The following is a 23,929-nucleotide window of genomic DNA, read 5'->3' as shown; positions in this document are numbered from 1 at the left end:
GTTTTGTGTTCACCGAGCACCAGGTTACAGGACAAGGACGAAGAAGGGGCAAATTGATGAAGCAAAGACAAAAATGAAATGTTTAAGACTGATTTTTAACAATTCTCTGTCTTCTAAATGCAACAGTTATTATAAAATCAATTAATTATCAGGAGTTTGTTATTACCAAATTACTTTTGTGCACGCTCCAGAAATCTGATCTAATTATTGGATTATCTGATTATAGTGATCTGATTTAAACTGGCCATGTAAATGTGCCCAGGCAAAACGACACAATCCCATGAACTCTAAAATAATCATAATCATAATCATAATCAAGAATCAAGAATCAATAATCAGAAACAGAATCAGAAAAGGTTTATTGCCAATTAACAATTCAATTAGCAAAATTCACAAACATAGGAACTTGTCATGGTGCTATATAAAACAATGAACAAGTCAAAAGAGGAACAATTTAAATCTACTATGGGATAAAAAATAACGATAGATGAAGATAAAAAAGAATGAAAAATAAATAAAATAGGCTTAATATGTACACAAATTTACAATATGTAGTGCAGAAAGTGACCAGAGCAGTGAAACTACAATATAACCACATTTATTCTGGTTCAAAGTGGCTCAAACGGAACGATAATTAAAACAATTATAAACTCTAAATGTTGAAGTCAGCTCATCCTCATCATCTTCTGTTTGACTAAAGCATTCACACATGCACATCATAAACATGCACATCATAAATCTGCTCCATTATGAGAGCGCTCTGGTTATGAATGGGTGCTTCCCTTTAGTCCCGCCCCTTCCGCTCCCACAAACGGACCAATCAGAGGCGCGGGTGCGCGGCGGTGGGACGTCACGTCAGCTGCCGTCGTGTCGGGATTGGAATGTTACCGACTAACAATCGAAACAACTGAGCACTCGGTAATTGGACACGGGTTTTGTCGGGAGAGCGTTGTTCCCTTTGCGCCGGTGCGGAGAGCGAGGTGCGGCGGTCCCGGGGCTCTTCACCCACACCGCGTACGGCCGCTCTGTTACGCGCAGGAGACCCGGGGAGCGTGGAGGAGCGCGGGTCCGTAAATAAAGACCCGAGATGCGGGGATTCGTCCGGTTACATCCGTGCCCGTGCCGCCGCTGCTCGCGCGGGACCGTGGAGTGACGACCACCCGCAGGGGAACAGTCTCCTCATCCCCCCCGGGCGGGAGGAGGAATACGACCGAGCGCGCGGACCCCGGGGCTCTCACGCGCTCACTCCACACACCCCCGGTTCATCCTCCCGACACACGCACACGGGACTCTCTCTTTTTACCTTTCCGTCTGGGAGAGCCGAGCGGACCCCCAGCCGCGGGAGAGCGGTTCCCCAAGGCCCGGGGAAAGAGGAGGAGAGGAGTCAGGTCCGTGTGGAGGAGGCTCCCGGAGAGAGAGACGCGTAAAGTGAAGTGTGTGCGGCCCCAGCGGCGAAATATGCTCCTAAAACTCTTGGTCGGAGGGAGAAACACGGGACGAGTCTTTTAAACCCAAGTCGCCCACATGCGCTGGAACATCCCGCGGTTTTGGGAAGCGAATACTCTGAAGGGGGGAGCCGGAGGATGGAGCGGTGCGGCCGGGGCGACTGAGAGCCAAACTTGGGGCTCCTACTTTCGATCCGTCGTTCCTTCCGTTCCCGGGACACATGCAGGCCAAGAAACGCTACCTGATCCTGCTCTCCGCCGGCGTGTGCCTCGCGCTCCTCTTCTATCTCGGCTTTGAGCTCCCGCCGGCGGCGCCGCGGAGGAGCGGCGGCGGAGGAGGAGGGCATGAGCGCGGCGGCGGCGGCGGCGGCGGCGGCGGAGGAAGAAGAAGGACCTGCAGCCCTGGCCGCACTTCTCCGACCCGTTACCGCCGCTGCTCGCGCCCGGCGACCACCAGAGCGACGCGGAGGAGTACAACGCGCACATCTCGCCGCGGCAGAAGCGGGACGCGAGCGCCGGCGTGTACCGGGGCAAGCGGTGCCGCATGGACTCCTGCTTCGACCGCGCCGCGTGCCAGAGGAGCGGCGGCTTCAAAGTGTACGTGTACCCGCCGCAGAAGGGCGACAAGACCTCGGAGTCCTACCAGAACATCCTGGCCACGATCGAGGGCTCCCGGTTCTACACGTCGGACCCGGGACAGGCGTGCGTGTTCGTGCTGAGCCTGGACACGCTGGACCGGGACCAGCTCTCCCCGCAGTACGTGCACAACCTCAAGACGAAGATCCAGAACTTGAACTTGTGGAACGACGGCCGGAACCACCTGATATTTAACTTGTACTCCGGCACGTGGCCGGACTACACGGAAGAGCTGGGCTTCGACATCGGGCAGGCCATGTTGGCCAAGGCCAGCATCAGCACCGAGAACTTCAGGCCCAACTTCGACGTGTCCATCCCGCTGTTCTCCAAGGAGCACCCGCGGACCGGGGGGGACCGCGGCTTTCTCAAGTACAACACCATCCCGCCGTTCAGAAAGTACGTGCTGGTCTTCAAGGGGAAACGGTACCTGACGGGCATCGGCTCGGACACCAGGAATGCCTTATACCACGTGCACAACGCGGAGGACGTGGTGCTGCTGACCACGTGCAAGCACGGCAAGGACTGGCAGAAGCACAAGGACGCGCGCTGCGACCGGGACAACGCGGAGTACGACAGGTGAGGAAGGGACCCCCTGTCAAGAGGAGGGAGCATGGGAGGATGGGGGGGCGTGGACGTGGATGTGACGTGGGAAACGTGTGCGTCTTATGCAAAGAACATGCGTGCGTTTTATTGGCTTGACCTCCACCAGATTTGACCATTTGGTTTTTTTTCTTCAGATAAGATGATAAAACCGTTATTTGTGCCATAAAGGGGAAATTCCAATGTTGCAACACATATTAGGCACAGAAGTATAATAATAAAACAATATATATGAAAGAAACTCTTATAAAAAGACATCTTATACTCTTATTTAGCTGTTATATGGACACAGTGTTTAAAGGTGCGTGATGCAACTTTTCTGATTGGTGGGTCCATCACCATGGAGATGGAGTAAACACGTGTCTCTCTCTTTTGGTTGCTACTGTCCCTTTTCTCCCCCGAGCAGTTCCAAGGCTTTCGAGTACTTCTTCATTCACTTGAACGCTCGTACCACTTGCAGTTTTATCACTCGTCTTCACCAGTTTGGATAGAATCAGCCAATATTTCCATATATTTGACCATTTGTTTGAGATGAGATAACCTTTTATTTAAATGGGGAAATTCCAGTGTTGCACAGAAACAGATTAGGTATAATAATACAAAAAAAAACTGATAACTTGTCTATATAAAAAATCTCTTAGAAAAACTTATTATACTCTTATTTACAGCTGTTATATGGACACAGTGTTTAAAGGTGCACGATGCGACTTTTCTGATTGATGGGTCCGTCACCATGGAGATACCAGTAAACACGTGTCTCTCTTTTGGTTGCTGCTGTCCCTTTTCTGCCCACTTATCAAGAAAATGTGCCACTTTTTCCATGTGCCTCCTCCATAACGAACATTATCCTGGACGTATTTGCTGTGTGCTCTTTTGCTGATTCAGTCACTTTCACTGTGTTTTGGGGGATCAAATGTACAAGTCACGACCGTCTTTACCTATAAGCTTCAAGTTCCTGAGTCGGTCCCGCCACGACCCACCGCCAAACCCGACTTTTCCCACTTTTCACGATATTTGGAGCGGTATTAAGGCATTAAGATCATATAGTCCATAAATACCATGGAAAAACATGCATTCTCACTGCGAGCGGGGCCACCTCTTCGCAGAACTGACCTGTAACTTGACCTTCTTCTTGGATTCTTGTCACTTGCTTAACCTCACAGACATAGATAAGTTTAATATCCATGGAGACGGAGGTGATGGACCCTCTACCAGAAAAGTTACATAACCTTTTAAAAGAGTTCATGTGATTGTTGTTTACTGCTCGTAGTAGTCGAGTATCCGCTGTACTTTGTCATGTTTTGGACATCGAGGGTTGAAACGTGGCATTACAAGACGTGTAACTGCAATAGTCATAACCTAATTATTAAATATATGTTATTGTAGTTGCTAGTAGTAGTAGTAGCCTTGAAGTAATCACTGTTTTCGTAGCAGTAATGACAGAGTAGCGGCAGGTACATGATCCTCCTTTCACTCAAATCATGACTATTTTCACACGTCTAATTTCTCCCGAGCAGCACCTAGGCTTCAAGTACTTCTTCATTCACTTGAACTGTCGTACCACTTGCAGTTTTATCACTCATCTTCGCCAGTTTAGATGGAATCAGCTAATATTTCCAGCTCGCTCCGCTTCATCTGCTTAACCGTGTTTGGAAACGGGCCGGTGCAAATCTCCCGTCTTAATCCGAAACAATAATAAGGGCATTGAGAGATTATGTCATTCAATATCCTCCATAAATCCTATACGCTTAACGTGGTCCGTGTGCGTCCAAAGTCGGGGGCCCGTTGGCGCTTTGCACACCGGCGGTCGAACGCGGGGCCGACTTTGTGCGTCCAAAGGGGGTCGCGTGGGAACGGGACAGATTTGGTACACGGAGTTGCTTAAGATCTCAGCGTGTCGTCCTGTGCAATGGCGCTCCACCTGTCGGCTCCTCTCACCGCGCTTGGAAGTAAATTACTCATAAATGCCTCCAGAAAAACTAAAGGTGTACGGAAATTCCTGGATTAGAAGTGACGTAACGGAGCGAGTAGTAGTTAGACTTTTCTCGTTGGACATTTTAGTGTTAAAATGAAAGGTTTTTTGCCACCAAACAAAAGTAGAATCCTTAATTTTCTTACATCAGGTTAATAACATTTCTGTAATATTTGACCAGCTTTATGAAATCAAACATTCTGGAATACATACACGTTTTTTCTGCAGTATAAGTCGCACTGGAGTATAAGTCGCACAAGCCAAAAAAATGCATAATAGAGAAGAAAAAAACATATAAAAGTTGTACTGGAGTATGAAATGCAATTGCAAGTGTGAAAATAACAAATAATATCACATATAAGTCGCTCCGGAGTATAAGTATATAAGTATAAATATATACTATACGGCCAAAAACTATGAAAAAAAGTAGAAAATACGGTACTTATACTTCATGATGTTATATATTCAGGTACACATTTAGTTTTACCGTGTCAAAGTAACTAAAAATAAATAATGATTCAAATAAATTAATAAAAAATACAAAAATAAATACGAAAACAGCTCTTATGAATAACTGAATCTTACTCTTACTGATTATTCATTAAGGATTGTCAGTTAATTGCAATAACCGTATCATAAATTGTAATTTTTTTTTCTCAACCGTTCGCATTAGTTGGACTATACAGACTAAATTACATGTCAGAAGACCTTTTAAAGCAAAAACGACGCATTCTTAGACCAAAATGACCAATAAATCATAAACTATCTTTAAATTACATCAATAATCCAGTTTATTTGCAAAAGTCCTACATCTAGAATCCTTCAGTCGCCCTTTGTCGACCTGGGGTGTGTTTACTATGGAACATACTTGTCAGAACGTCACAGTTTTGAGGCGCAGACAGACGGGAGCAAAGACAAACGCCCGGACGCTAATGGGCCCAGAGGAAACACACTTTTATAACGCCAAACAAAGCCGCAAATAGTGGAAGTGTGCCGACGGTTGTTTACTGCGGGCAATAGGTTACGTATTCACAAAACAAGCAGCGCTGTTTGTACGGGGAACAATACATGGTCGCCGCACGTTTATTTTTTTGCAGTTGAACGCTGGCGTAACTGATTTTCAAAACGTGGAAGGAGGAAGTACGTTTAAATCTATACAACTTGTTCCCAACTCCTTGGCACACCTTGAATTTTGGGCACATATCGTTTTAGAACGGCTTTTTGTGGGCGAACCACCAATGAACCGCCAACCAAACCGTTATATACTGTATACACTGCACTTTTTAAAACTTTTGATCAAATGTTTTAGAGATTACGATGTGGACTTTATGGCGGAGAAAACTAAATTGACTCCTTTTACCAGAGAAAAGTCAGACAAAGCAGCTTTAAGCACGATTTAGCCCAGTTTAAGAACACGTCAGTTGTTGTTGTTGTTGTACAGTAAGTGGAGCAGTGTTTGGGTCAGTCCTGGTTTAGTTCTCGTTCAAGCATTTGCATTTCTGGGTTAATCCTCGTCGCGGCCTTTTGTTTAGACCCGGGTTAGTCTTGACTTGGCCCCATTTGAGCTCATCATCATATCAGATGGTGGGTTGTAAAAGGCTTGTAATGTTTCCTTGCTGAGCGCTATAAACCAAGACCCGTTCCATTAGAAAAAAAACGTCTTAAACTCTTAAATGCGTCTCGGTGCTTGTGCTCGCTCATCCACAATCCGTAATCGCTCGCTTCAAATTAGCATCGATCATCGCTATCGACCGACGGCGTCCGCTCTTTTACCCGAGCCCGTAACGAACCGGGATAATTGCGTTCACCTTCTGACCTTTCCAACGACGTATCAACTCGACTAGTCTTTACGCTCCGTCTGCCCCTACAGGCGGCTTGACACGGGAGTCGAGTTGCAAGATCTGGAAGGCTCATTAGCTCGGTTTGGACCTGTCTTTGTAAAAAAACTTTTGTGTCTGTGTGCGCACGTCACTAGAAAACCATCAAAGACTCGAGCTGTCCGTCAAGGCGATACCGTTTTCCGTAGATTGGATCCTTGACCAGATTCGTGCCGAGTCAAAATTGTTTGCTTTTGTTGGAATAAAGTTGAGAGATCGAACCAGAATGTGGCCCAACGCCAATACGGATTGTGTAGAATCCAGAGAAACCGATGGCCAATGAGCGCTAAGGAGTTTTTGGGGGCCGACACGAGCAGATTTAGATAATTTTCCTCAATTTATGGTATTTGAATTGACTAAAAACTCAGCCACAGCCCTGTTTTAAGACAGCAGTGTAGTCTTGTTTTGTACTGTGCCCTCTTCGCACAAAAGTCTTCTAAAATACAGCTTTTGCCGGCAGATTGGCCAAAACTAAATATTGCTAAGACGGCCGTTAGCTAGAGCTGGGTTGAAATAATCGATTTTCCGATTTTTAATCGATTCGCATATTAATGACCGATTATCGATTCGTACGTCCAAAGATCGTTTTTTTTTAAAATTCTTTTCTACATTTCCCTCAGTGAACTTCAATCTACCTTCACGAAAGATAATTCAGGACTCCTGGATTATCTTTCTTGAAGGTAGATTGACCCTTAACCTTTTCATCAGTCTTCCATCAGTAACTACCAATACTTGTAAGATTTGCTGTTTAATATTGATATAATATTAGTTTTAATATGTTGCTTCTCTACACAGTCATGAAGTGAAGGAAACGGTTCAAATACATTTATCATTTTTAATAACATCAACCCCCGGATCGAATCGGATCGAAATCGGAGCGAATCGGATGGGATCTTAAAAACATCGATTTTGAAACGTAAAATCGGAATCGAATCGATTCTTGAAATTTGAATCGAAACCCAGCTCTACCGTTAGCCAACACGTTACAAAATGCTATTCATTTCTTCACATTTTGAAGTTTGTCTAAGCAATGCATTTGATTAGAACACCATCATTATGCAGAATCTCTTGGCGTTATGTCACTTTTCCTGGTGGAGGGCCGATCGTGTCCATGGAGACATTGTCGCTTCGCCGAGAACGTTCCGTGGAGACGAGCCGATGACGCTACCGGTCCAAGCTAAAAAATTTTTATCAAGGATTTTTAAAGCAATGCGAGATGGATAAGTCTAATGCCATACAGTGGATCATTCTTTGGATACGCACATTTTATTTGCGCCCCGCACTCGAAAGTAAAAAAAGTTTTACCGCGGGAGTTTCGCTTTGATACGGAGCTACCCATTTACCGCTCGACCTTGTAACGACAAAACGCTTGCCTCCCACTTGAAAAAGGTGGCCGCCGCTGGCACAGACCGTGGCGTGCCGTGTCGCGTTTCCAAGCTGTGCATTAATCAGTCGCGGCGTGTTAATTATCTTCTTAATTTCTTGGTGTTAGCGGCATCCTCTGCTCGCGGCCCCCGGGGGACTCTTGATTACCTCCAAACCCATCGGAGGCCGCGGCTTCGTCGAGGTGGTAATTAATGATTCTCCCAACAGCTGTACGAAGCGTTATGGGTACGGTGGCACTTCACCTCGCAGACCGACGGGCGACACTCTTAAAACGCTCCGAGGCCGTCGCTTCAATGCCGGCTAATTTGGAGGGAAATGGCATTCGGTTTAAAGGAGGAGCGGCGACTAAGTGCGACGTGTGGTACTCGTGTCACGCACAGTCCTAACATATCTGAGCCCAGGATCTTACACGCAAAGGGCACAACGCGGCGAGTGGAGTTAATGGCTAAGAATACATGCGAGTGTCTGCGTGCTTTAGTGGTGAGGGCACAGCCTTAGGGTTTGGGGTGATGGAAAGGGCGGGACAATATTGGAGTATCTGGATAACAGCCAATGCATGTTTTGAAACGCATTCGTCGATGGTTTAAGCACCAGCCACAAGTGAAATGTCTGCAAAATGACACACAAAAGTCCAGAAATGTCACTTATTAACCTTATTTGAAAGTTTGCGCTATAACTTATTTTCAATTTTTATTTTTAATCAATTGTTTTTCTAGCATTTTTCACATTTTTCACTGTAAACGATATACTTGATATTGAAAATTTCACCTAAATCTGCACGTGGTTTGCTGGAGTTTTTAAATATGAAAAACTGGAAGTTATAGTGAAGGCAGAATAATACTGACCATTTTCAACATTTCGTAGTTTAGTTATTCCCGTTTGATTGTGCCGTGAGACCAAGTTTGATCGCTGATAGATCTAAAATTAGGAAACCTTAATTAGTAAAGTTTTTGAGTAGGGATGTCGCAACTGTTATTACGAGGGGAAAACCAACATGATTAAACAATAATACAGTGTAATTCCCATTGTCTAAAACCCTCTTTTTCCTCAGGTTTGTGACCAGCGTTTTGAAATTTAACTTTCTGAATGGGAAAAATCAGGTTAATAGGACAAAAACCACCAGATAAAAAGCCGTTTGCATTTGAAACTATAGATTGAAGTAAAAATACTTACTTATACCGCTCAAATAGTCACAATCATTATGTTTTATTTCTCATATTGTGACCAGAATCATCGCGATTATAGCCGATTGATCTACAGAATATATTTTCTCACCTGAGGCTTTATCTGTTCTGAACGTTAACACAGAGAAGACCTAAACGGTGCTGATTTCATAACATGAATGGCGTCCTTGTGTGCGCGTTGTTGCTGATCATGTGGCTTTATTCTACCGTTCAAATACTCGCTATCTTGATCTGAAATGACATGATGGCAAGTTGAATATGCCGGTAATCATTGTATCATTGTCAGTCAGCGTTAGATTGTCCACCTCCCACAGAATAACTCATCTTAGGACCGTAATTGCTGAAAGACTCCAGCCGCCTACAGCCTGTGACGGCTTCACGCGGCAAAATGAATAGGATTGAACACTTTTGCATGGATTTAAAAAAAGGAAGAACACCCACAACATGCTGTTTTTGAACATGAAGATGAAGATATGTTATCATCAGGGCTATAGAGGGAAATTCAAGACCTTTTGAAGACGCTGTGGGAACCCTGTCAAGATAAGCATGATATCAGCATTCACTATGTCAAAAGTCTCAGTACAATTTGGCTTTGATGACACAGTTTAGGAGCGTCCGAAAGAGCAGAGGAAACTACATCGACCATTGCTTTTAGCTGTGTTAACATGTATACATGACTCATCAGAAGTTTTTTTATGAGAACGCCAACAACATGCCACCAGGGCCTTTAGTTGTTTCGTTGATTAATCGGTTGGTGCTGTTTTAACTTTGATTAAAAGTATTTCTATGGAAGAACAGCTGAAGATTTTGGACTGAATCACTAGTTTAATCTATTTCTTAACGTGTAAATATGCTGTTTCTTAGTACTTGGCTGAATGCATCGTTGTTTTTCGCAAGTGTTTGGGTCAGATCTTCCATACTTTTCAAAGAGTGAGTCTGGTCGCCACTCTCTCCGCTGCGCCACGAGCCAAAGTCAAACAGTAACGTGCAATCAGATTAGTTTAGATCATTGACGCGTGTGAAACGGAAGCGCTCATTGGTCCTCTATCAATCAGGACAACACTTCGCTTTATGTTTCGCTCACAGATTCCGCAGAAAGCCCCTGTGTTTTTCAGTCCCGCGGTTGGACCATGCGTATGTCTCCGATTGGCTAATCCATCTGTCAATCACGCCCATCTGACCTGGGGGAGAGTAAGCCGTGACTAGCCTGATATCGAGCCGTATAAAGAATTCTGAGAGATATCATTTTGGACTTTGCGGGCAAGGTCAGATCGTGGAGATAATGAAACGTTTAGAGAGCGTTTGCCAGGTTCACGCCTCTGTCCTGTTTAGTACACTATTCCATCCATGGGAAATGCCTTTTGTCCACTACATTACTAGCAAGCACTAAGAAACAACATATTTATTAGTAGAAAGAAAGATTAACTAGTTATTCTGTCCAAAATCTCCAGCTGTTCTCCCATAGAAATACTTTTAATCAAAGCTAAATTAGTGGAATAATAAAAAATGTGGTCAGCCAATTAATCGACTAAACGACTAAAGGCCCTAGTGGCATGTTGTTGGCGTTTACTTAAAAATCCTCCGATGAGACTGTAGTTCTGTCTTTACGGTTTTAAAAGCGTCATTTATACACGTTGGTTTTAGTGAAACGCAGCAAAATGCAATGGTCGATGCAGTTTCCGTCGAATGGTCGATGTAGTTTTAATGATTTTAATGCATTTTTTCCTGTTGTGTGACGCACTTTGAATAGCCTTGTGTATCTAATGTGCTCTACAAATAAACTTGCCTTGCCTAAACTGCCCACAATATCCATATGCACAATATCCATATGCACTATCTTCATTGCCACGTTGTAGAGGTAAACGAATAAAACGACAAAACAATCGTGTTGGCAATCGTCGAAATCCAAGTTTTCGCCGCGTTGTTATTCCTGCGGATTAAACTAGAACCGTCTTGCATCTGTCACGGCCATCAACGCGTGAAATGCCACAGCTGCACCTCGAGGCCAAAGCGCCCGTGTAAAGGCCTTTTTTATAGGAACGGCTCGCGACGTGTAGCCGGATTAAGCAGCGAGAGCTTCTCTGTCAGCCTCAACCTCCTCTTGACTGACGCGGGGTTTGATCTGCAATCATTTACCTTCTCTGTCACGGCGGAAAACCCTAGATAAACCTCGACATTTGATAACAGCGCTCGCGGGCATTGTTCCCTGTGCGAGCGAGTGAATACCTGCGCATCCAAAAAAAAAAAAGTCAAAGGGTCCCGGCGAAAGAAAGTTTAAGTTAAAACCCCTTGCATCAATCAAGCCAGACGAAGAGGTGCGTTTTTAAGGCGCCGAGAGGAAGCCACTTTCTCTGAACTCGGAGTGAACTTTAAAGACCCTTCGCAGTCGGTGTAATAATGCGACGCGTGCATGCACTTGTCCGGTCGTTCGTCATCCAGGCTACGCCCCCCCCCCTTCACGCCCGCTCTCTTTCCTGAATACCTTTTGCCCTGCGTGGCAGCGATGCCATCCATTATCAGACATAGCGCTCATTTCAGGAGCGTCAGACGCGTAATCTCTCCCAGAGGCTTTCCGTCAACGGAGCTGGACATAAATCTCAGTTTGAAGCTGGAGTTTGCTTCTTTCCCCCCTCTTTAGATGAGAGGGGAAAAAAAGGAGTCCATCTGTTGTGATGTCAGTGTGTCAGTATGTTCAATATCACTGTTGCGATTTGTCTTTTTGATGTGGCGCGGTGAGCGAATGGGTAGTCGCTCCTTCTACCCAGGTGGAGATTATTTTTATTTTTTATGACTAACTCTAAACGTGGCTTTAGTTAGTTTTTGCAGTTTTTTCAGATGTCTTTGTAACGCAGATGTTCCATGAGTTTCAGAGTGATGACAAGTTGGGACTGTTGCCGTTCAGGCTGTAACGATGAATTAACTACTCGTATTTTGATGGTCGTGATTGTTATCTGGACTATAGAGACTGTGAAACATATGAAACAACCTATTTAGAACAAAGACATTGACTTTATCGAATCAATATGTCCAAAAAGAGTAAACAATTCAAGATTTTCATCCATAGTACACTTTATTTGTGAATATTCTCTATGTAAAATCCTTCAGTTTCTATATTTCGACCATTATTTGGTTAAAAATACATTAATCATCTGACTGGTCGACTACATACTGTAAATAATCATTAGTTCCAGCCCTCTTTTGATTGGTTGCTTGTTGAAACCCATGAATCTGGAAGCAAAAGTTTGACGTTCAAAGGTTTTCTTGGCTGTTGTTGTGTTTGCTGAGAAACAACATCCTTTCATTTTGATGTAGACTGAATTTGGAAACTACCTTTTATCATTTTCAAGAACATCTCTCGTACAGGCAGCAGTTCTAATAAGAGCTGGATTCTCAAGGACACTGACGGATACAAGGGTCTCGAGCGAAAACGGAGACGTTGTAATTTGCGTGAAAATGGCTCTGTAGCGGATGAATTTCAAGTTTTGTTTGAGAAGATGAAACTCGCGGAACAATATTTACCAACGTTGTATTTATGAGCTCCGACCGAGATTTAGAATTGCGAAAATTGAAGACGACACAACAAACATTCAACCCGTCACGGCAAGACTGAGCATAAATGCAAAATAAATACGAAAACAAGAAGGCATTTGCGATCGTAAAGTAAATTATACTTGCTTAAACTTGGTGCTTGCTATTTTCCGGACTATAAGTTGCATCTTTTTTCTAAGTTTTGTCCGGGATGCGACTTATACTCCAGAGCGACTTATATGTGATATTATTCACTATTTTCACACTGACAACCGCGACGCAGAAGAAGGATCTGCACTTCCTCTTCCTCTGGAGTTTGTGGAGTTGTTTAGAAGTGACACAGAGGAAGAAGAATTCAATGGATTTAGTGATTTGGGGTAAAACTGATGCTTTGGTAAACTTGTTAGCATGTTCTTTATGCTATAGTTATCTGAATAACTGTTCATATGTTACGTTAACATACCAGACACTTACCACAGTTCTGTCTGTGCCTCATGTAGCTGAAGGTGTTAGCGTTAGCATACGTACACCTATTCACCATGTTCTCTGATCTGTTATTATTTTAAATTGCATTTCAAGATTAAATGTCTGTTCTTGGTCTTGGATTTTATGGATTTCTGAATGGTTTTCTACTGTGCTTTGTTTGTCGTCCATGAAGCCGTTTGCGTTCCATACCGTTTGTGAAGCCTGTCGCAGATAAACAAATGAATTGGAAATTGGCGGTAACACACTGGGAGCGATGAGAGGTTTATGTTGATTGACAGAACTCCGCGGTCCCGACTCTTCACACCACCGCAGTGTTTCACGCTCGGCTTATTATTCAGATCAATATTTCGGCCCGTTAGTCATTCCATTTCCAGCATTGATTCCGCGCGTGATTTCTCCACACGCCAAATACAATACATCTGATCTTTACCCCATCGCCTCCCGCCGCTCGTCGCCCCCAATCCAGACGCTCGCAATTATCAGAATCGGTGAACTCAAACCGGACATTTTTTCCCCGTCCCACCTGGCGATTATACCTGATTGTACACTTCTGTTCCCTGGTTGCACACTTGGTAGAAAACGAAGGCATTGTGACCTGAATAATCACAGTTATTGATCAACCAATTAATCGTGGCCGTCCCTCATTCCTCCTCCGGTGAGCTGCCACCCGCCACTCCAAATGCAAACGAGCATGAACGAATCACAGTCGGCTCGTACGATCCCCACGGCCAAAAGCAAATCGGCGCTGCGGTTTTGCCGATGTAGCAACAAATCCGCCATACTACCAGATGTCTTTCTCTTTCCTCTGTTGCCATAGCGACCACCAGGCAACAACAAACACAGAAAGCTTCAAACTGGCTTTAGCTCATGGAAAAGCAGCGCCGCGTCCAGGACTGTGCCCAGACAAGGCGCTCTCCCTCTCCCGAGTGTGTGTGTGTGTGTGTGTGTGTGTGCGCGTCAGGTAAACCGAGCCTCTTCCTTTCCAGAGGCCGGTCCACGTTTTGGCTCATCTCCGCTCTCAGGGTCCCGGGGCCACAGAGCCGGGCCCGGGCATTCAGGAGCCGAGCGCTGCAGGCGGAGGAATGCGCGCACATGTCGGAGCAGCTGTTAGCGCCGGGACGAGGAGAGGGAGCGGGGAAAGAGGGAGGTTTAGAGGGGAACGAGGGAGAAAAGCACTGTCACACCTGCCTGTAATGTCATATAAGTGTTCTGGGGCAAATGTTGAGTTTGAGAGGCATGTGGCGAACTGAATGTTGAGTTTGGGAAGTATGTGGCGAACTGAATGTTGAGTTTGGGAAGTATGTGGCGAACTGAATGTTGAGTTTGGGAAGTATGCGGTAAACTGAATGTTGAGTTTGGGAAGTATGTGATGAACTGAATGTTGAGTTTGGGAAGTATGCGGTAAACTGAATGTTGAGTTTGGGAAGTATGTGGTGAACTGAATGTTGAGTTTGGGAAGTATGTGGTAAACTGAATGTTGAGTTTGGGAAGTATGTGATGAACTGAATGTTGAGTTTGGGAAGTATGTGATGAACTGAATGTTGAGTTTGGGAAGTATGTGGTGAACTGAATGTTGAGTTTGGGAAGTATGCGGTAAACTGAATGTTGAGTTTGGGAAGTATGTGATGAACTGAATGTTGAGTTTGGGAAGTATGCGGTAAACTGAATGTTGAGTTTGGGAAGTATGTGGTAAACTGAATGTTGAGTTTGGGAAGTATGTGGTAAACTGAATGTTGAGTTTGAGAGGCATGTGGCGAACTGAATGTTGAGTTTGGGAAAAATGTGGCGAACTGAATGTTGAGTTTGGGAAAAATGTGGCGAACTGAATGTTGAGTTTGGCAAGTTAGTGGTGAACTGAATGTTGAGTTTGGGAAGTATGTGGTGAACTGAATGTTGAGTTTGGGAAGTATGTGGTAAACTGAATGTTGAGTTTGGGAAGTATGTGGTAAACTGAATGTTGAGTTTGGGAAGTATGTGGTAAACTGAATGTTGAGTTTGGGAAGTATGTGGCGAACTGAATGTTGAGTTTGAGAGGCATGTGGCGAACTGAATGTTGAGTTTGGGAAAAATGTGGTGAACTGAATGTTGAGTTTGGGAAATATGTGGTAAACTGAATGTTGAGTTTGGGAAGTATGTGGGGAACTGAATGTTGAGTTTGCGAAGTATGTGATGAACTGAATGTTGAGTTTGGGAAGTATGCGGTAAACTGAATGTTGAGTTTGGGAAGTATGTGGTAAACTGAATGTTGAGTTTGGGAAGTATGTGGTAAACTGAATGTTGAGTTTGGGAAGTATGTGGTAAACTGAATGTTGAGTTTGGGAAGTATGTGGGGAACTGAATGTTGAGTTTGCGAAGTATGTGATGAACTGAATGTTGAGTTTGGGAAGTATGCGGTAAACTGAATGTTGAGTTTGGGAAGTATGTGGTGAACTGAATGTTGAGTTTGGGAAGTATGTGGTAAACTGAATGTTGAGTTTGGGAAGTATGTGGTAAACTGAATGTTGAGTTTGGGAAGTATGTGGTAAACTGAATGTTGAGTTTGGGAAGTATGTGGCGAACTGAATGTTGAGTTTGAGAGGCATGTGGCGAACTGAATGTTGAGTTTGGGAAGTATGTGGTAAACTGAATGTTGAGTTTGGGAAGTATGTGGTAAACTGAATGTTGAGTTTGGGAAGTATGTGGTAAACTGAATGTTGAGTTTGGGAAGTATGTGGTGAACTGAATGTTGAGTTTGGGAAGTATGTGGTAAACTGAATCTTGAGTTTGGGAAGTATGTGGTAAACTGAATGTTGAGTTTGGGAAGTATGTGGCGAACTGAATGTTGAGTTTGAGAGGCATGTGGCGAACTGAATGTTGAGTTTGGGAAAAATGTGGCGAACTGAATGTTGAGTTTGGGAAAAATGTGGCGAACTGAATGTTGAGTTTGGCAAGTTAGTGGTGAACTGAATGTTGAGTTTGAGAGGCATGTGGCGAACTGAATGTTGAGTTTGGGAAAAATGTGGTGAACTGAATGTTGAGTTTGGGAAATATGTGGTAAACTGAATGTTGAGTTTGGGAAGTATGTGGTGAACTGAATGTTGAGTTTGGGAAAAATGTGGTGAACTGAATGTTGAGTTTGGGAAGTTAGTGGTGAACTGAATGTTGAGTTTGGGAAGTTAGTGGTGAACTGAATGTTGAGTTTGGGAAAAATGTGGTGAACTGAATGTTGAGTTTGGGAAGTTAGTGGTGAACTGAATGTTGAGTTTGGGAAAAATGTGGTGAACTGAATGTTGAGTTTGGGAAGTTAGTGGTGAACTGAATGTTGAGTTTGGGAAAAATGTGGTGAACTGAATGTTGAGTTTGGGAAAAATGTGGTGAACTGAATGTTGAGTTTGGGAGATGCTCTGACCTTCATTGGCTTTGTTTATTGATGATGAATTACTGCAATTGGTTTCGACTTTGCTTTTTGTTACTTTTCCCCCTCCCACTCCTCCTATTGGTCAGACTTTGTCATGCTCTGTGTGAGTGACGGGTGGAATCAACCAATCACTGTGAAGTAGAGGTGGAAGATGTACTAAAACATGTGTATCATTTTGTAATTGTTGTTTTGGAGATATGCAGCATTTGAATATCGAGTATATTTGAATACCGATGACCGTAAATACAAGCAAAAATACATAAAAAAGGGACATAAACTCTAAAGTCTAGTGTAATCTCCCAAGCAAGAGGATAAAGCGTTGGTTCTGCCCTTTTCGGGTTCAAATTGAGCCGTAATTCTATGAAAATGATCTGGAAAACGTGTAAATTCAGTGTATTTTTGTCCTTAAACGTGCTCCACCAGGATCCTTCACTTCAGCTTCACCCGGGTCACATTTTCGTTGCGTGACTTTGGCGTTCGTAACATCGGCAGAATAATTGCTGGACAAATCGATCGGGCAAAATGAGATCTTTACTGTCAAATGTAGCACGCGCCCAATGCATTGTTGAAATATCGTCTGAATATTGTCCAGATAAATACAGAGAAATACCGATAAATATACATAATTTTTGCCAAAATCGCCCATCTCTGCTGTCAGCATTGGATAAAACCCCACTAGAGCCTCGTATCTAACGTTATATTTTGGGGGGCTGCAGTTTTCTCCCCGAATTGCATTTTAACAATAACTTTGTCTTTGTAGAGAGTTTACTTCCTCGTCTTATCAAGCTTATCGCATATTTTACTCTTGGGTAACACCTCGGTTTCTCATATCTACAGGAAAATAAAGGTGCTTTTTGAGACCAAGCGCGGTCACAAAGTAGAGCTGTTTACAATCGATGCACACGGCCCACACAGCCGCATTTCTCGCTCCATACCCCGCGACCCTTTGACCCCCCGAGGAATGCAAACGGAATGCGGCGCAAAGGGCGAAGCTGAAGCTAAAGGTGCCGTATCCGCGCGCTGTGTGTCTCACCCACACACGGCGCTCGCGTACCGCGCTCGCTCCATCAATTTTCCTCGCTTTGAACCGGCGTCGGCCCCAGTTGCAGTTCCAAGGCCGATCGCTGATGAAGAGAAGCATTCAGCGGCGCGTTATGAGAACCAGTCGGGTTCAGGAGGACGCCGCCATAACTGGACTGGAAAGCTATTTAGCCGGTGACAATTCAAGCGTTTGATATGAGCTGGATCGTTGCGGGCGGAATTCTTCGAAAACCGGAATGTTGAGCTTGATTACAATGATTCGATTTAGTTTTTGCATAAAGTTTCGTTGAAAAGTCTGTTCTGAAAGTTGCCGCTTCTGCTTTTTCGGTTCTCGGCGGTTGTGGGAGGTCTATGGTACGTAATCGAGGAGGAATTATAGACGCGGTCGTCTCAAAAGTGTTCAAAATGACTGAAACTAGTATCGAAACTACTAGTACTACTCCATTTGAGCGAGTTCTGTATTGTTTCTAAAAAAATAAATAAACAAGACTTTTCTGAGCAATTTTCACATGATCTTATACTAGTGCTGATAAAGATTAGGACGACCACATGATAACAGTAAAAGTACTATTATTTGTGTGAAAATAAGAGAATTGTATCAAGCCTTTTTCTTGGTATCGAAATTGAGATTGAAATGAAGATGATCGTGACAACATCAGTTCATATTTGTTCTGTTTTGGTCTTGGTTTGAGCCCAGTGTAGCCCTGAGTCCAGGTTTATGTCCGGGAATATATATTTATGGGTAAATAAATGATTGAATATGAAAGGTAAGGGTTTGGGTTAAGGTTAAACTATGGTTATGGTTAAGAACAACTGCAGGAAATGAGTAGAATGTCTCCAAAAAGCTCGTGAACACTCCCTCTTTCAGATGATATCGTGTAGTATTTGTACATTTGGATGATGGAAACCTGGCTAACCATCTCGCCTTGAATCCAGAAGGTTCCTAGTTTGCGTAGCAGCTGTATTTGCTCTAGTTGTACTGGTTATAACATGAGCCATGTGCTTGGAGCAGAGTTTTGACTTTGTAAGAAGATCTGTATTCATTTATTGTGTTTAATGGCACTGATCAAAAGCGTGCCTCATTTTTCCTTCATCAGATTAGCACAAAAAGCCGTTTTATTTCATTTTTATGGAAAGAAAAAGTCAAATAGAATCAAAATTGATCAATCTAATGGAGGAAAACATTTGATTATCTTATTGCCAAGCTGTAGTGTACAGGATGCTACTTCTTAGAATATATATAATCACTTTTATTACGGGTATTTAGGCGTACTTTTGTTTGAGTACAGTTTGCAGTACAGCCAAATTCTCTGCGTTGACTGGAGTCGTGGCTCCGTCTGCCTCGGGCCTCAGAGAGTTTAACAGTCCGACACTAACAAACATGTCCATCCATTATATCGACCAGAGGAGATCCAGTCAATAAGGCCTCGATGGAGACCAAACCAATTAAAGACCGCGTGATGGCAGCCACGGTAACGAGCTCGTTAAAACGGCCGAGCTAAGCAGTATTTGTCTGGAAAAATATAAAGGGTTTGTGCTCCGTGTTTTAGGAATCCAGAAAGAAGGTCGTGGATTGGATTTACATGTCGGCTTTTGTGCAATAGATTTTTACAGCGTGTTAAGGAAACTCACCTTTGGACTCGCCCCGCATCAAGGAACTCAACTTAAACTGGGATTAAACATGAACTAAAACAGGTCCAAACCAAGTCTAAACTGGGACTAAAACTGGACCAAAGCAGGATTAAAACTGGACCAAGCAGGACTAAAACTGGACTAAGACCGGACTAAGACCGGACTAAGACCGGACTAAGACCGGACTAAGACCGGACTAAGACCGGACTAAGACCGGACTAAGACCGGACTAAGACCGGACTAAGACCGGACTAAGACCGGACTAAGACCGGACTAAGACCGGACTAAGACTGGACCAAAGCAGGATTAAAACCGGACCAAGCAGGACTAAAACTGGACTAAAACTGGACTAAAACTGGACTAAAACTGGACTAAAACTGGACTAAAACTGGACTAAGACTGGACTAAGACTGGACTAAGACTGGACTAAGACTGGACTAAGACTGGACCAAAGCAGGGCTAAACTACGACTAAACTACGACTAAACTACGACTTAACTACGACTAAACTACGACTAAACTACGACTAAACTACGACTAAACTAGGACCAAACTAGGACCAAACTAGGACCAAACTAGGACCAAACTAGGACCAAACTAGGACCAAACTAGGACCAAACTAGGACCAAACCAGGACTAAAACTGGACCAAACCAGGACTAAAACTGGACCAAACTAGGACCAAACTAGGACCAAACTAGGACCAAACTAGGTCCAAAACTGGACTAAAACTGGACCAAACTAGGACCAAACCAGGACCAAACTAGGACCAAACTAGGACCAAACTAGGTCCAAAACTGGACTAAAACTGGACCAAACCAGGACCAAACCAGGACCAAACTAGGGCCAAACCCTAAATGACAGCACAGCCTTTTTTTAAAGGATTAATCCCGACTTGGGTGGACAGAGAGCTGCAGTAGTTTTATTTTGTTCAAGGTGTCAGACTGCTGCGACCTTTTAAACCCTTTACATATTCAAAAGCTTCCATTTTATGTAAAACAAGTGACTTCTCATCCATATTGAAAGCACGCGTTCCATCTACATTCTTGCTTAGTCAGGACGCGTGCTTTCTCTTCATCCTTTACCGAGAGGCACTTTAAAACAGAGAAGTGGTGCGAGTATTTAGAGCATTTCTTTGGTTTAATCTGCACATTAAACCTGAAGTAATGTGTTCTCTGTCGTGGACTGACCTTCAGGTGCTGAAGCGGCCGCACACATGCAAATGAAGATGCACCGCTGCAGTCGCCATTGTTCATATTGTTCTTGTATTTGCTCTCGCCGTCCAGACTTTCTTTGAGCTTAACTGCGACGTCATCATCCCCTAAGTTTAATACTTAACCAGCTCCGTTCACCGCTGTTGACTTTGTGCACTTTAGTTGTATTCGGCTGCAGCTCGAGCAAGGTCAGAGCGAGGGAAGTCGAGCGGGTTTAGGAATGAAACGTGAAAAGTTGCCTGTCTTTTTTGGGGGTTGAAGTTGTGAAAAATGTAATGTTCTTTAATGATAATAATGATAATGCTGATAATAATAATACAACATTTAATACGTAAATAAAATAAATAAAATGAAGCAAATGAAGCAAATGAAGTAAATGAAGCAAATAAATAAAATGAAGCAAATGAAGTAAATGAAGCAAATGAAGCAAATAAGATAAGATATTCTGAAGCAAATGAAATAAATAAATAAAATAAATAACATAAATAAAATAAATAAAATGAAGCAAATGAAGCAAATGAAGTAAATGAAGCAAATAAATAAAATGAAGCAAATGAAGCAAATGAAATAAATAAATAAAATAAATAAAATAAATAAAATAAATAAAATAAATAAAATAAATAAAATAAATAAAATAAATAAAATAAATAAAATAAATAAAATAAAATACATTTCAATACATTTCAATACATTTCAATACATTTCAATACAAAAGTAAATAAAAATAAAAAAACTTTTCACATTAAGAGCCCTGATTAAGGCCTGATTTGCCTCTCCAGGGGTCATTGCTCCAAAACCTCCAATCATAAAGTTCCAGCATGTTTGATCTCCTGACATAAATGCGTCACTCTCATGTGGCTTTTACGAGCAATTTAATCCGCGCACGTCTTTTTCTTTTTGTTTAATTTTCACTATGACTAGGATCAAATGGCGAAGCAGCTCGCGGCGCTTTCCTCGTATTCTTGTTTTCATTTGAATTCACTTAAATCACGTAGTGAGTTTCATCAACGCCATAGTTGATACTCCATAGTCCAAAGTTGCATTAAACTCCATTTATAACTAGAAGACGGCTGCTGCTGCTCCTTCTTCTTCTTCTGCTGCTCCTTCTTCTTCTTCTGCTGCTCCTTCTTCTTCTTCTGCTGCTGCTCCTTCTTCTTCTTCTGCTCCTTCTTCTTCTTCTTCTGCTGCTCCTTCTTCTTCTTCTGCTGCTGCTCCTTCTTCTTCTTCTGCTCCTTCTTCTTCTTCTGCTGCTGCTCCTTCTTCTTCTGCTGCTGCTCCTTCTTCTGCTGCTGCTGCTCCTTCTTCTTCTTCTGCTGCTCCTTCTTCTTCTGCTGCTCCTTCTTCTGCTGCTGCTCCTTCTTCTGCTGCTGCTGCTCCTTCTGCTGCTGCTGCTCCTTCTTCTTCTGCTGCTCCTTCTTCTTCTGCTGCTGCTCCTTCTGCTGCTGCTCCTTCTTCTTCTGCTGCTGCTCCTTCTTCTTCTGCTGCTCCTTCTTCTTCTGCTGCTGCTCCTTCTTCTGCTGCTGCTCCTTCTTCTTCTGCTGCTCCTTCTTCTTCTGCTGCTCCTTCTTCTTCTTCTGCTGCTCCTTCTTCTTCTGCTGCTCCTTCTTCTTCTGCTGCTCCTTCTTCTGCTGCTCCTTCTGCTGCTCCTTCTTCTTCTGCTGCTCCTTCTATTGCTGCTCCTTCTTCTTCTGCTGCTCCTTCTATTGCTGCTGCTCCTTCTTCTGCTGCTCCTTCTTCTTCTGCTGCTCCTTCTGCTCCTTCTGCTGCTCCTTCTGCTGCTCCTTCTTCTTCTGCTGCTCCTTCTTCTTCTGCTGCTCCTTCTTCTTCTGCTGCTGCTCCTTCTTCTTCTGCTGCTCCTTCTTCTTCTGCTGCTCCTTCTTCTTCTTCTGCTGCTCCTTCTTCTTCTGCTGCTCCTTCTTCTTCTGCTGCTCCTTCTTCTTCTGCTGCTCCTTCTTCTGCTGCTCCTTCTTCTTCTGCTGCTCCTTCTTCTTCTTCTGCTGCTCCTTCTTCTTCTGCTGCTCCTTCTTCTTCTGCTGCTCCTTCTTCTTCTGCTGCTCCTTCTTCTTCTGCTGCTCCTTCTTCTTCTGCTGCTCCTTCTTCTTCTGCTGCTCCTTCTATTGCTGCTCCTTCTTCTTCTGCTGCTCCTTCTATTGCTGCTGCTCCTTCTTCTGCTGCTCCTTCTGCTTCTTCTGCTGCTCCTTCTTCTTCTGCTGCTCCTTCTTCTTCTTCTGCTGCTCCTTCTTCTTCTTCTGCTGCTCCTTCTTCTTCTGCTGCTCCTTCTTCTGCTGCTTCTTCTGCTGCTCCTTCTTCTTCTGCTTCTTCTTCTGCTGCTCCTTCTTCTTCTGCTTCTTCTTCTGCTGCTCCTTCTTCTTCTGCTTCTTCTGCTCCTTCTTCTGCTCCCTCTTCTTCTGCTCCTTCTTCTGCTCCATCTGCTCCTTCTTCTGCTCCTTCTTCTTCTTCTTCTGCTGCTTCTTTTTTTCCTTCTTCTTCTTCTTTTTTTCCTTCGTCATCTGCTGCTCCATCTTCTCCTTCTGTTTGTTTGAGCTGTGTCACTCCGGGGCCCCACTGTTTGTGTTTCCTCTCTCTCATATTAATAAATGATGAATATTTATGCTCGACGCTCCTTCTCGGATTAAGTGGCGGCGCGCGATGGAGAATGCTAACGATGCGCCGTATAATTAGCTCAAAACCGGCGCGGCTTAATTAGGGGCTCTTTGATATCTGGGTGTGTGCTTTGGTAAGAGATGCGGATTTTAAACAACCACTGATAATATGCCATCCCTCTTCTTTTTCCACGTTTTTTATCTCTCGGATCTGGTGTAAAGCTTGAATTTGAAAGCGTTTTCTCCCCTCTCTTTTTTTTCTCCCCTCTGTGGCACTCTTGGGTTTGTAATCTGGGTCGAAATGTCTGTGATGGTTTGACAAAGCGTCTCAAACTTTTCATCTTTTTATTTGTAGCTTTTCGCATTCAGGTTCTTGATCTATGGAGTTGTTACTTTCGGTGGCACAGGAGTTTGTTCTACTGTCTGATTTTGTGATTTCTGATGATTTTTTTTCCTGTTTTACTCTTGTTTAGTCACGTTTTAAGCCCTGATATTACAGTTTTATCCATTTTTGGTACAATGAACTCCATATTTTGGGGTACTCTGGGTTCTTTCACTCTTGTCCTGATGTGGTCCTGGTTTGAGTCCAATTTAGACACAATGTGGACTGGATTTATCCCTTTTCTTTTCTTTTTTCAGTCCTTGTCTTGGCGTTAGTTCCTATAGTTTCTCCAAGCGGCTCTGAACGTTCTTGATGGTACATTTGGAGGTTTTAAAGTAAATACAACAGAATAGGTTTGGATTAGATGCAGTGAGTCAGAGTTGATCTAGTTTGAACCTTCACCCGCTGCTCCAGTCAAAGTCGGGTCATCAAAGGTCAAAAATCAAATATTAATCGTTACTAAAATATGGAAAGTGATACTCATCTGAGCAAGTATCGATACTAAACACACAATAGACAGCACAACATTTTAGAATAATCTGGAGCTT

At 43.5% G+C, this 23,929-nt stretch overlaps 1 protein-coding gene and 1 long non-coding RNA gene across 2 annotated transcripts in view; one reads left to right on the top strand and one right to left on the bottom strand.

Moving 5' to 3' along the window:
- Nucleotides 1–1,483: 1,483 nt before the first annotated feature.
- ext1b (exostosin glycosyltransferase 1b) overlaps nt 1,484–23,929 on the top strand; it is a 210,425-nt gene continuing 187,979 nt past the window's right edge. The window contains 2 exon segments of the mRNA XM_072448180.1: nt 1,484–1,822; nt 1,825–2,657. Coding sequence (XP_072304281.1) covers nt 1,667–1,822; nt 1,825–2,657 — 989 coding nt within the window. The 5' untranslated portion in view covers nt 1,484–1,666.
- LOC140362129 (uncharacterized) lies at nt 19,511–20,011 on the bottom strand. Its single transcript, XR_011927052.1, has 3 exons — nt 19,969–20,011; nt 19,892–19,913; nt 19,511–19,605 (listed from the first exon to the last, which is right to left on the bottom strand). It is a non-coding gene; the product is annotated as an uncharacterized lncRNA (long non-coding RNA).

This window comes from Eucyclogobius newberryi, unplaced genomic scaffold (genome assembly GCF_026437365.1).
Source record: "Eucyclogobius newberryi isolate DKJ021-1_F unplaced genomic scaffold, fEucNew1.0.hap1 SCAF_16, whole genome shotgun sequence".
Classification (NCBI taxonomy): Eukaryota; Metazoa; Chordata; class Actinopteri; order Gobiiformes; family Gobiidae; genus Eucyclogobius; species Eucyclogobius newberryi.
Note: the sequence above shows the minus strand (reverse complement) of the source record. Positions and strands in the feature narration are given on the sequence as shown.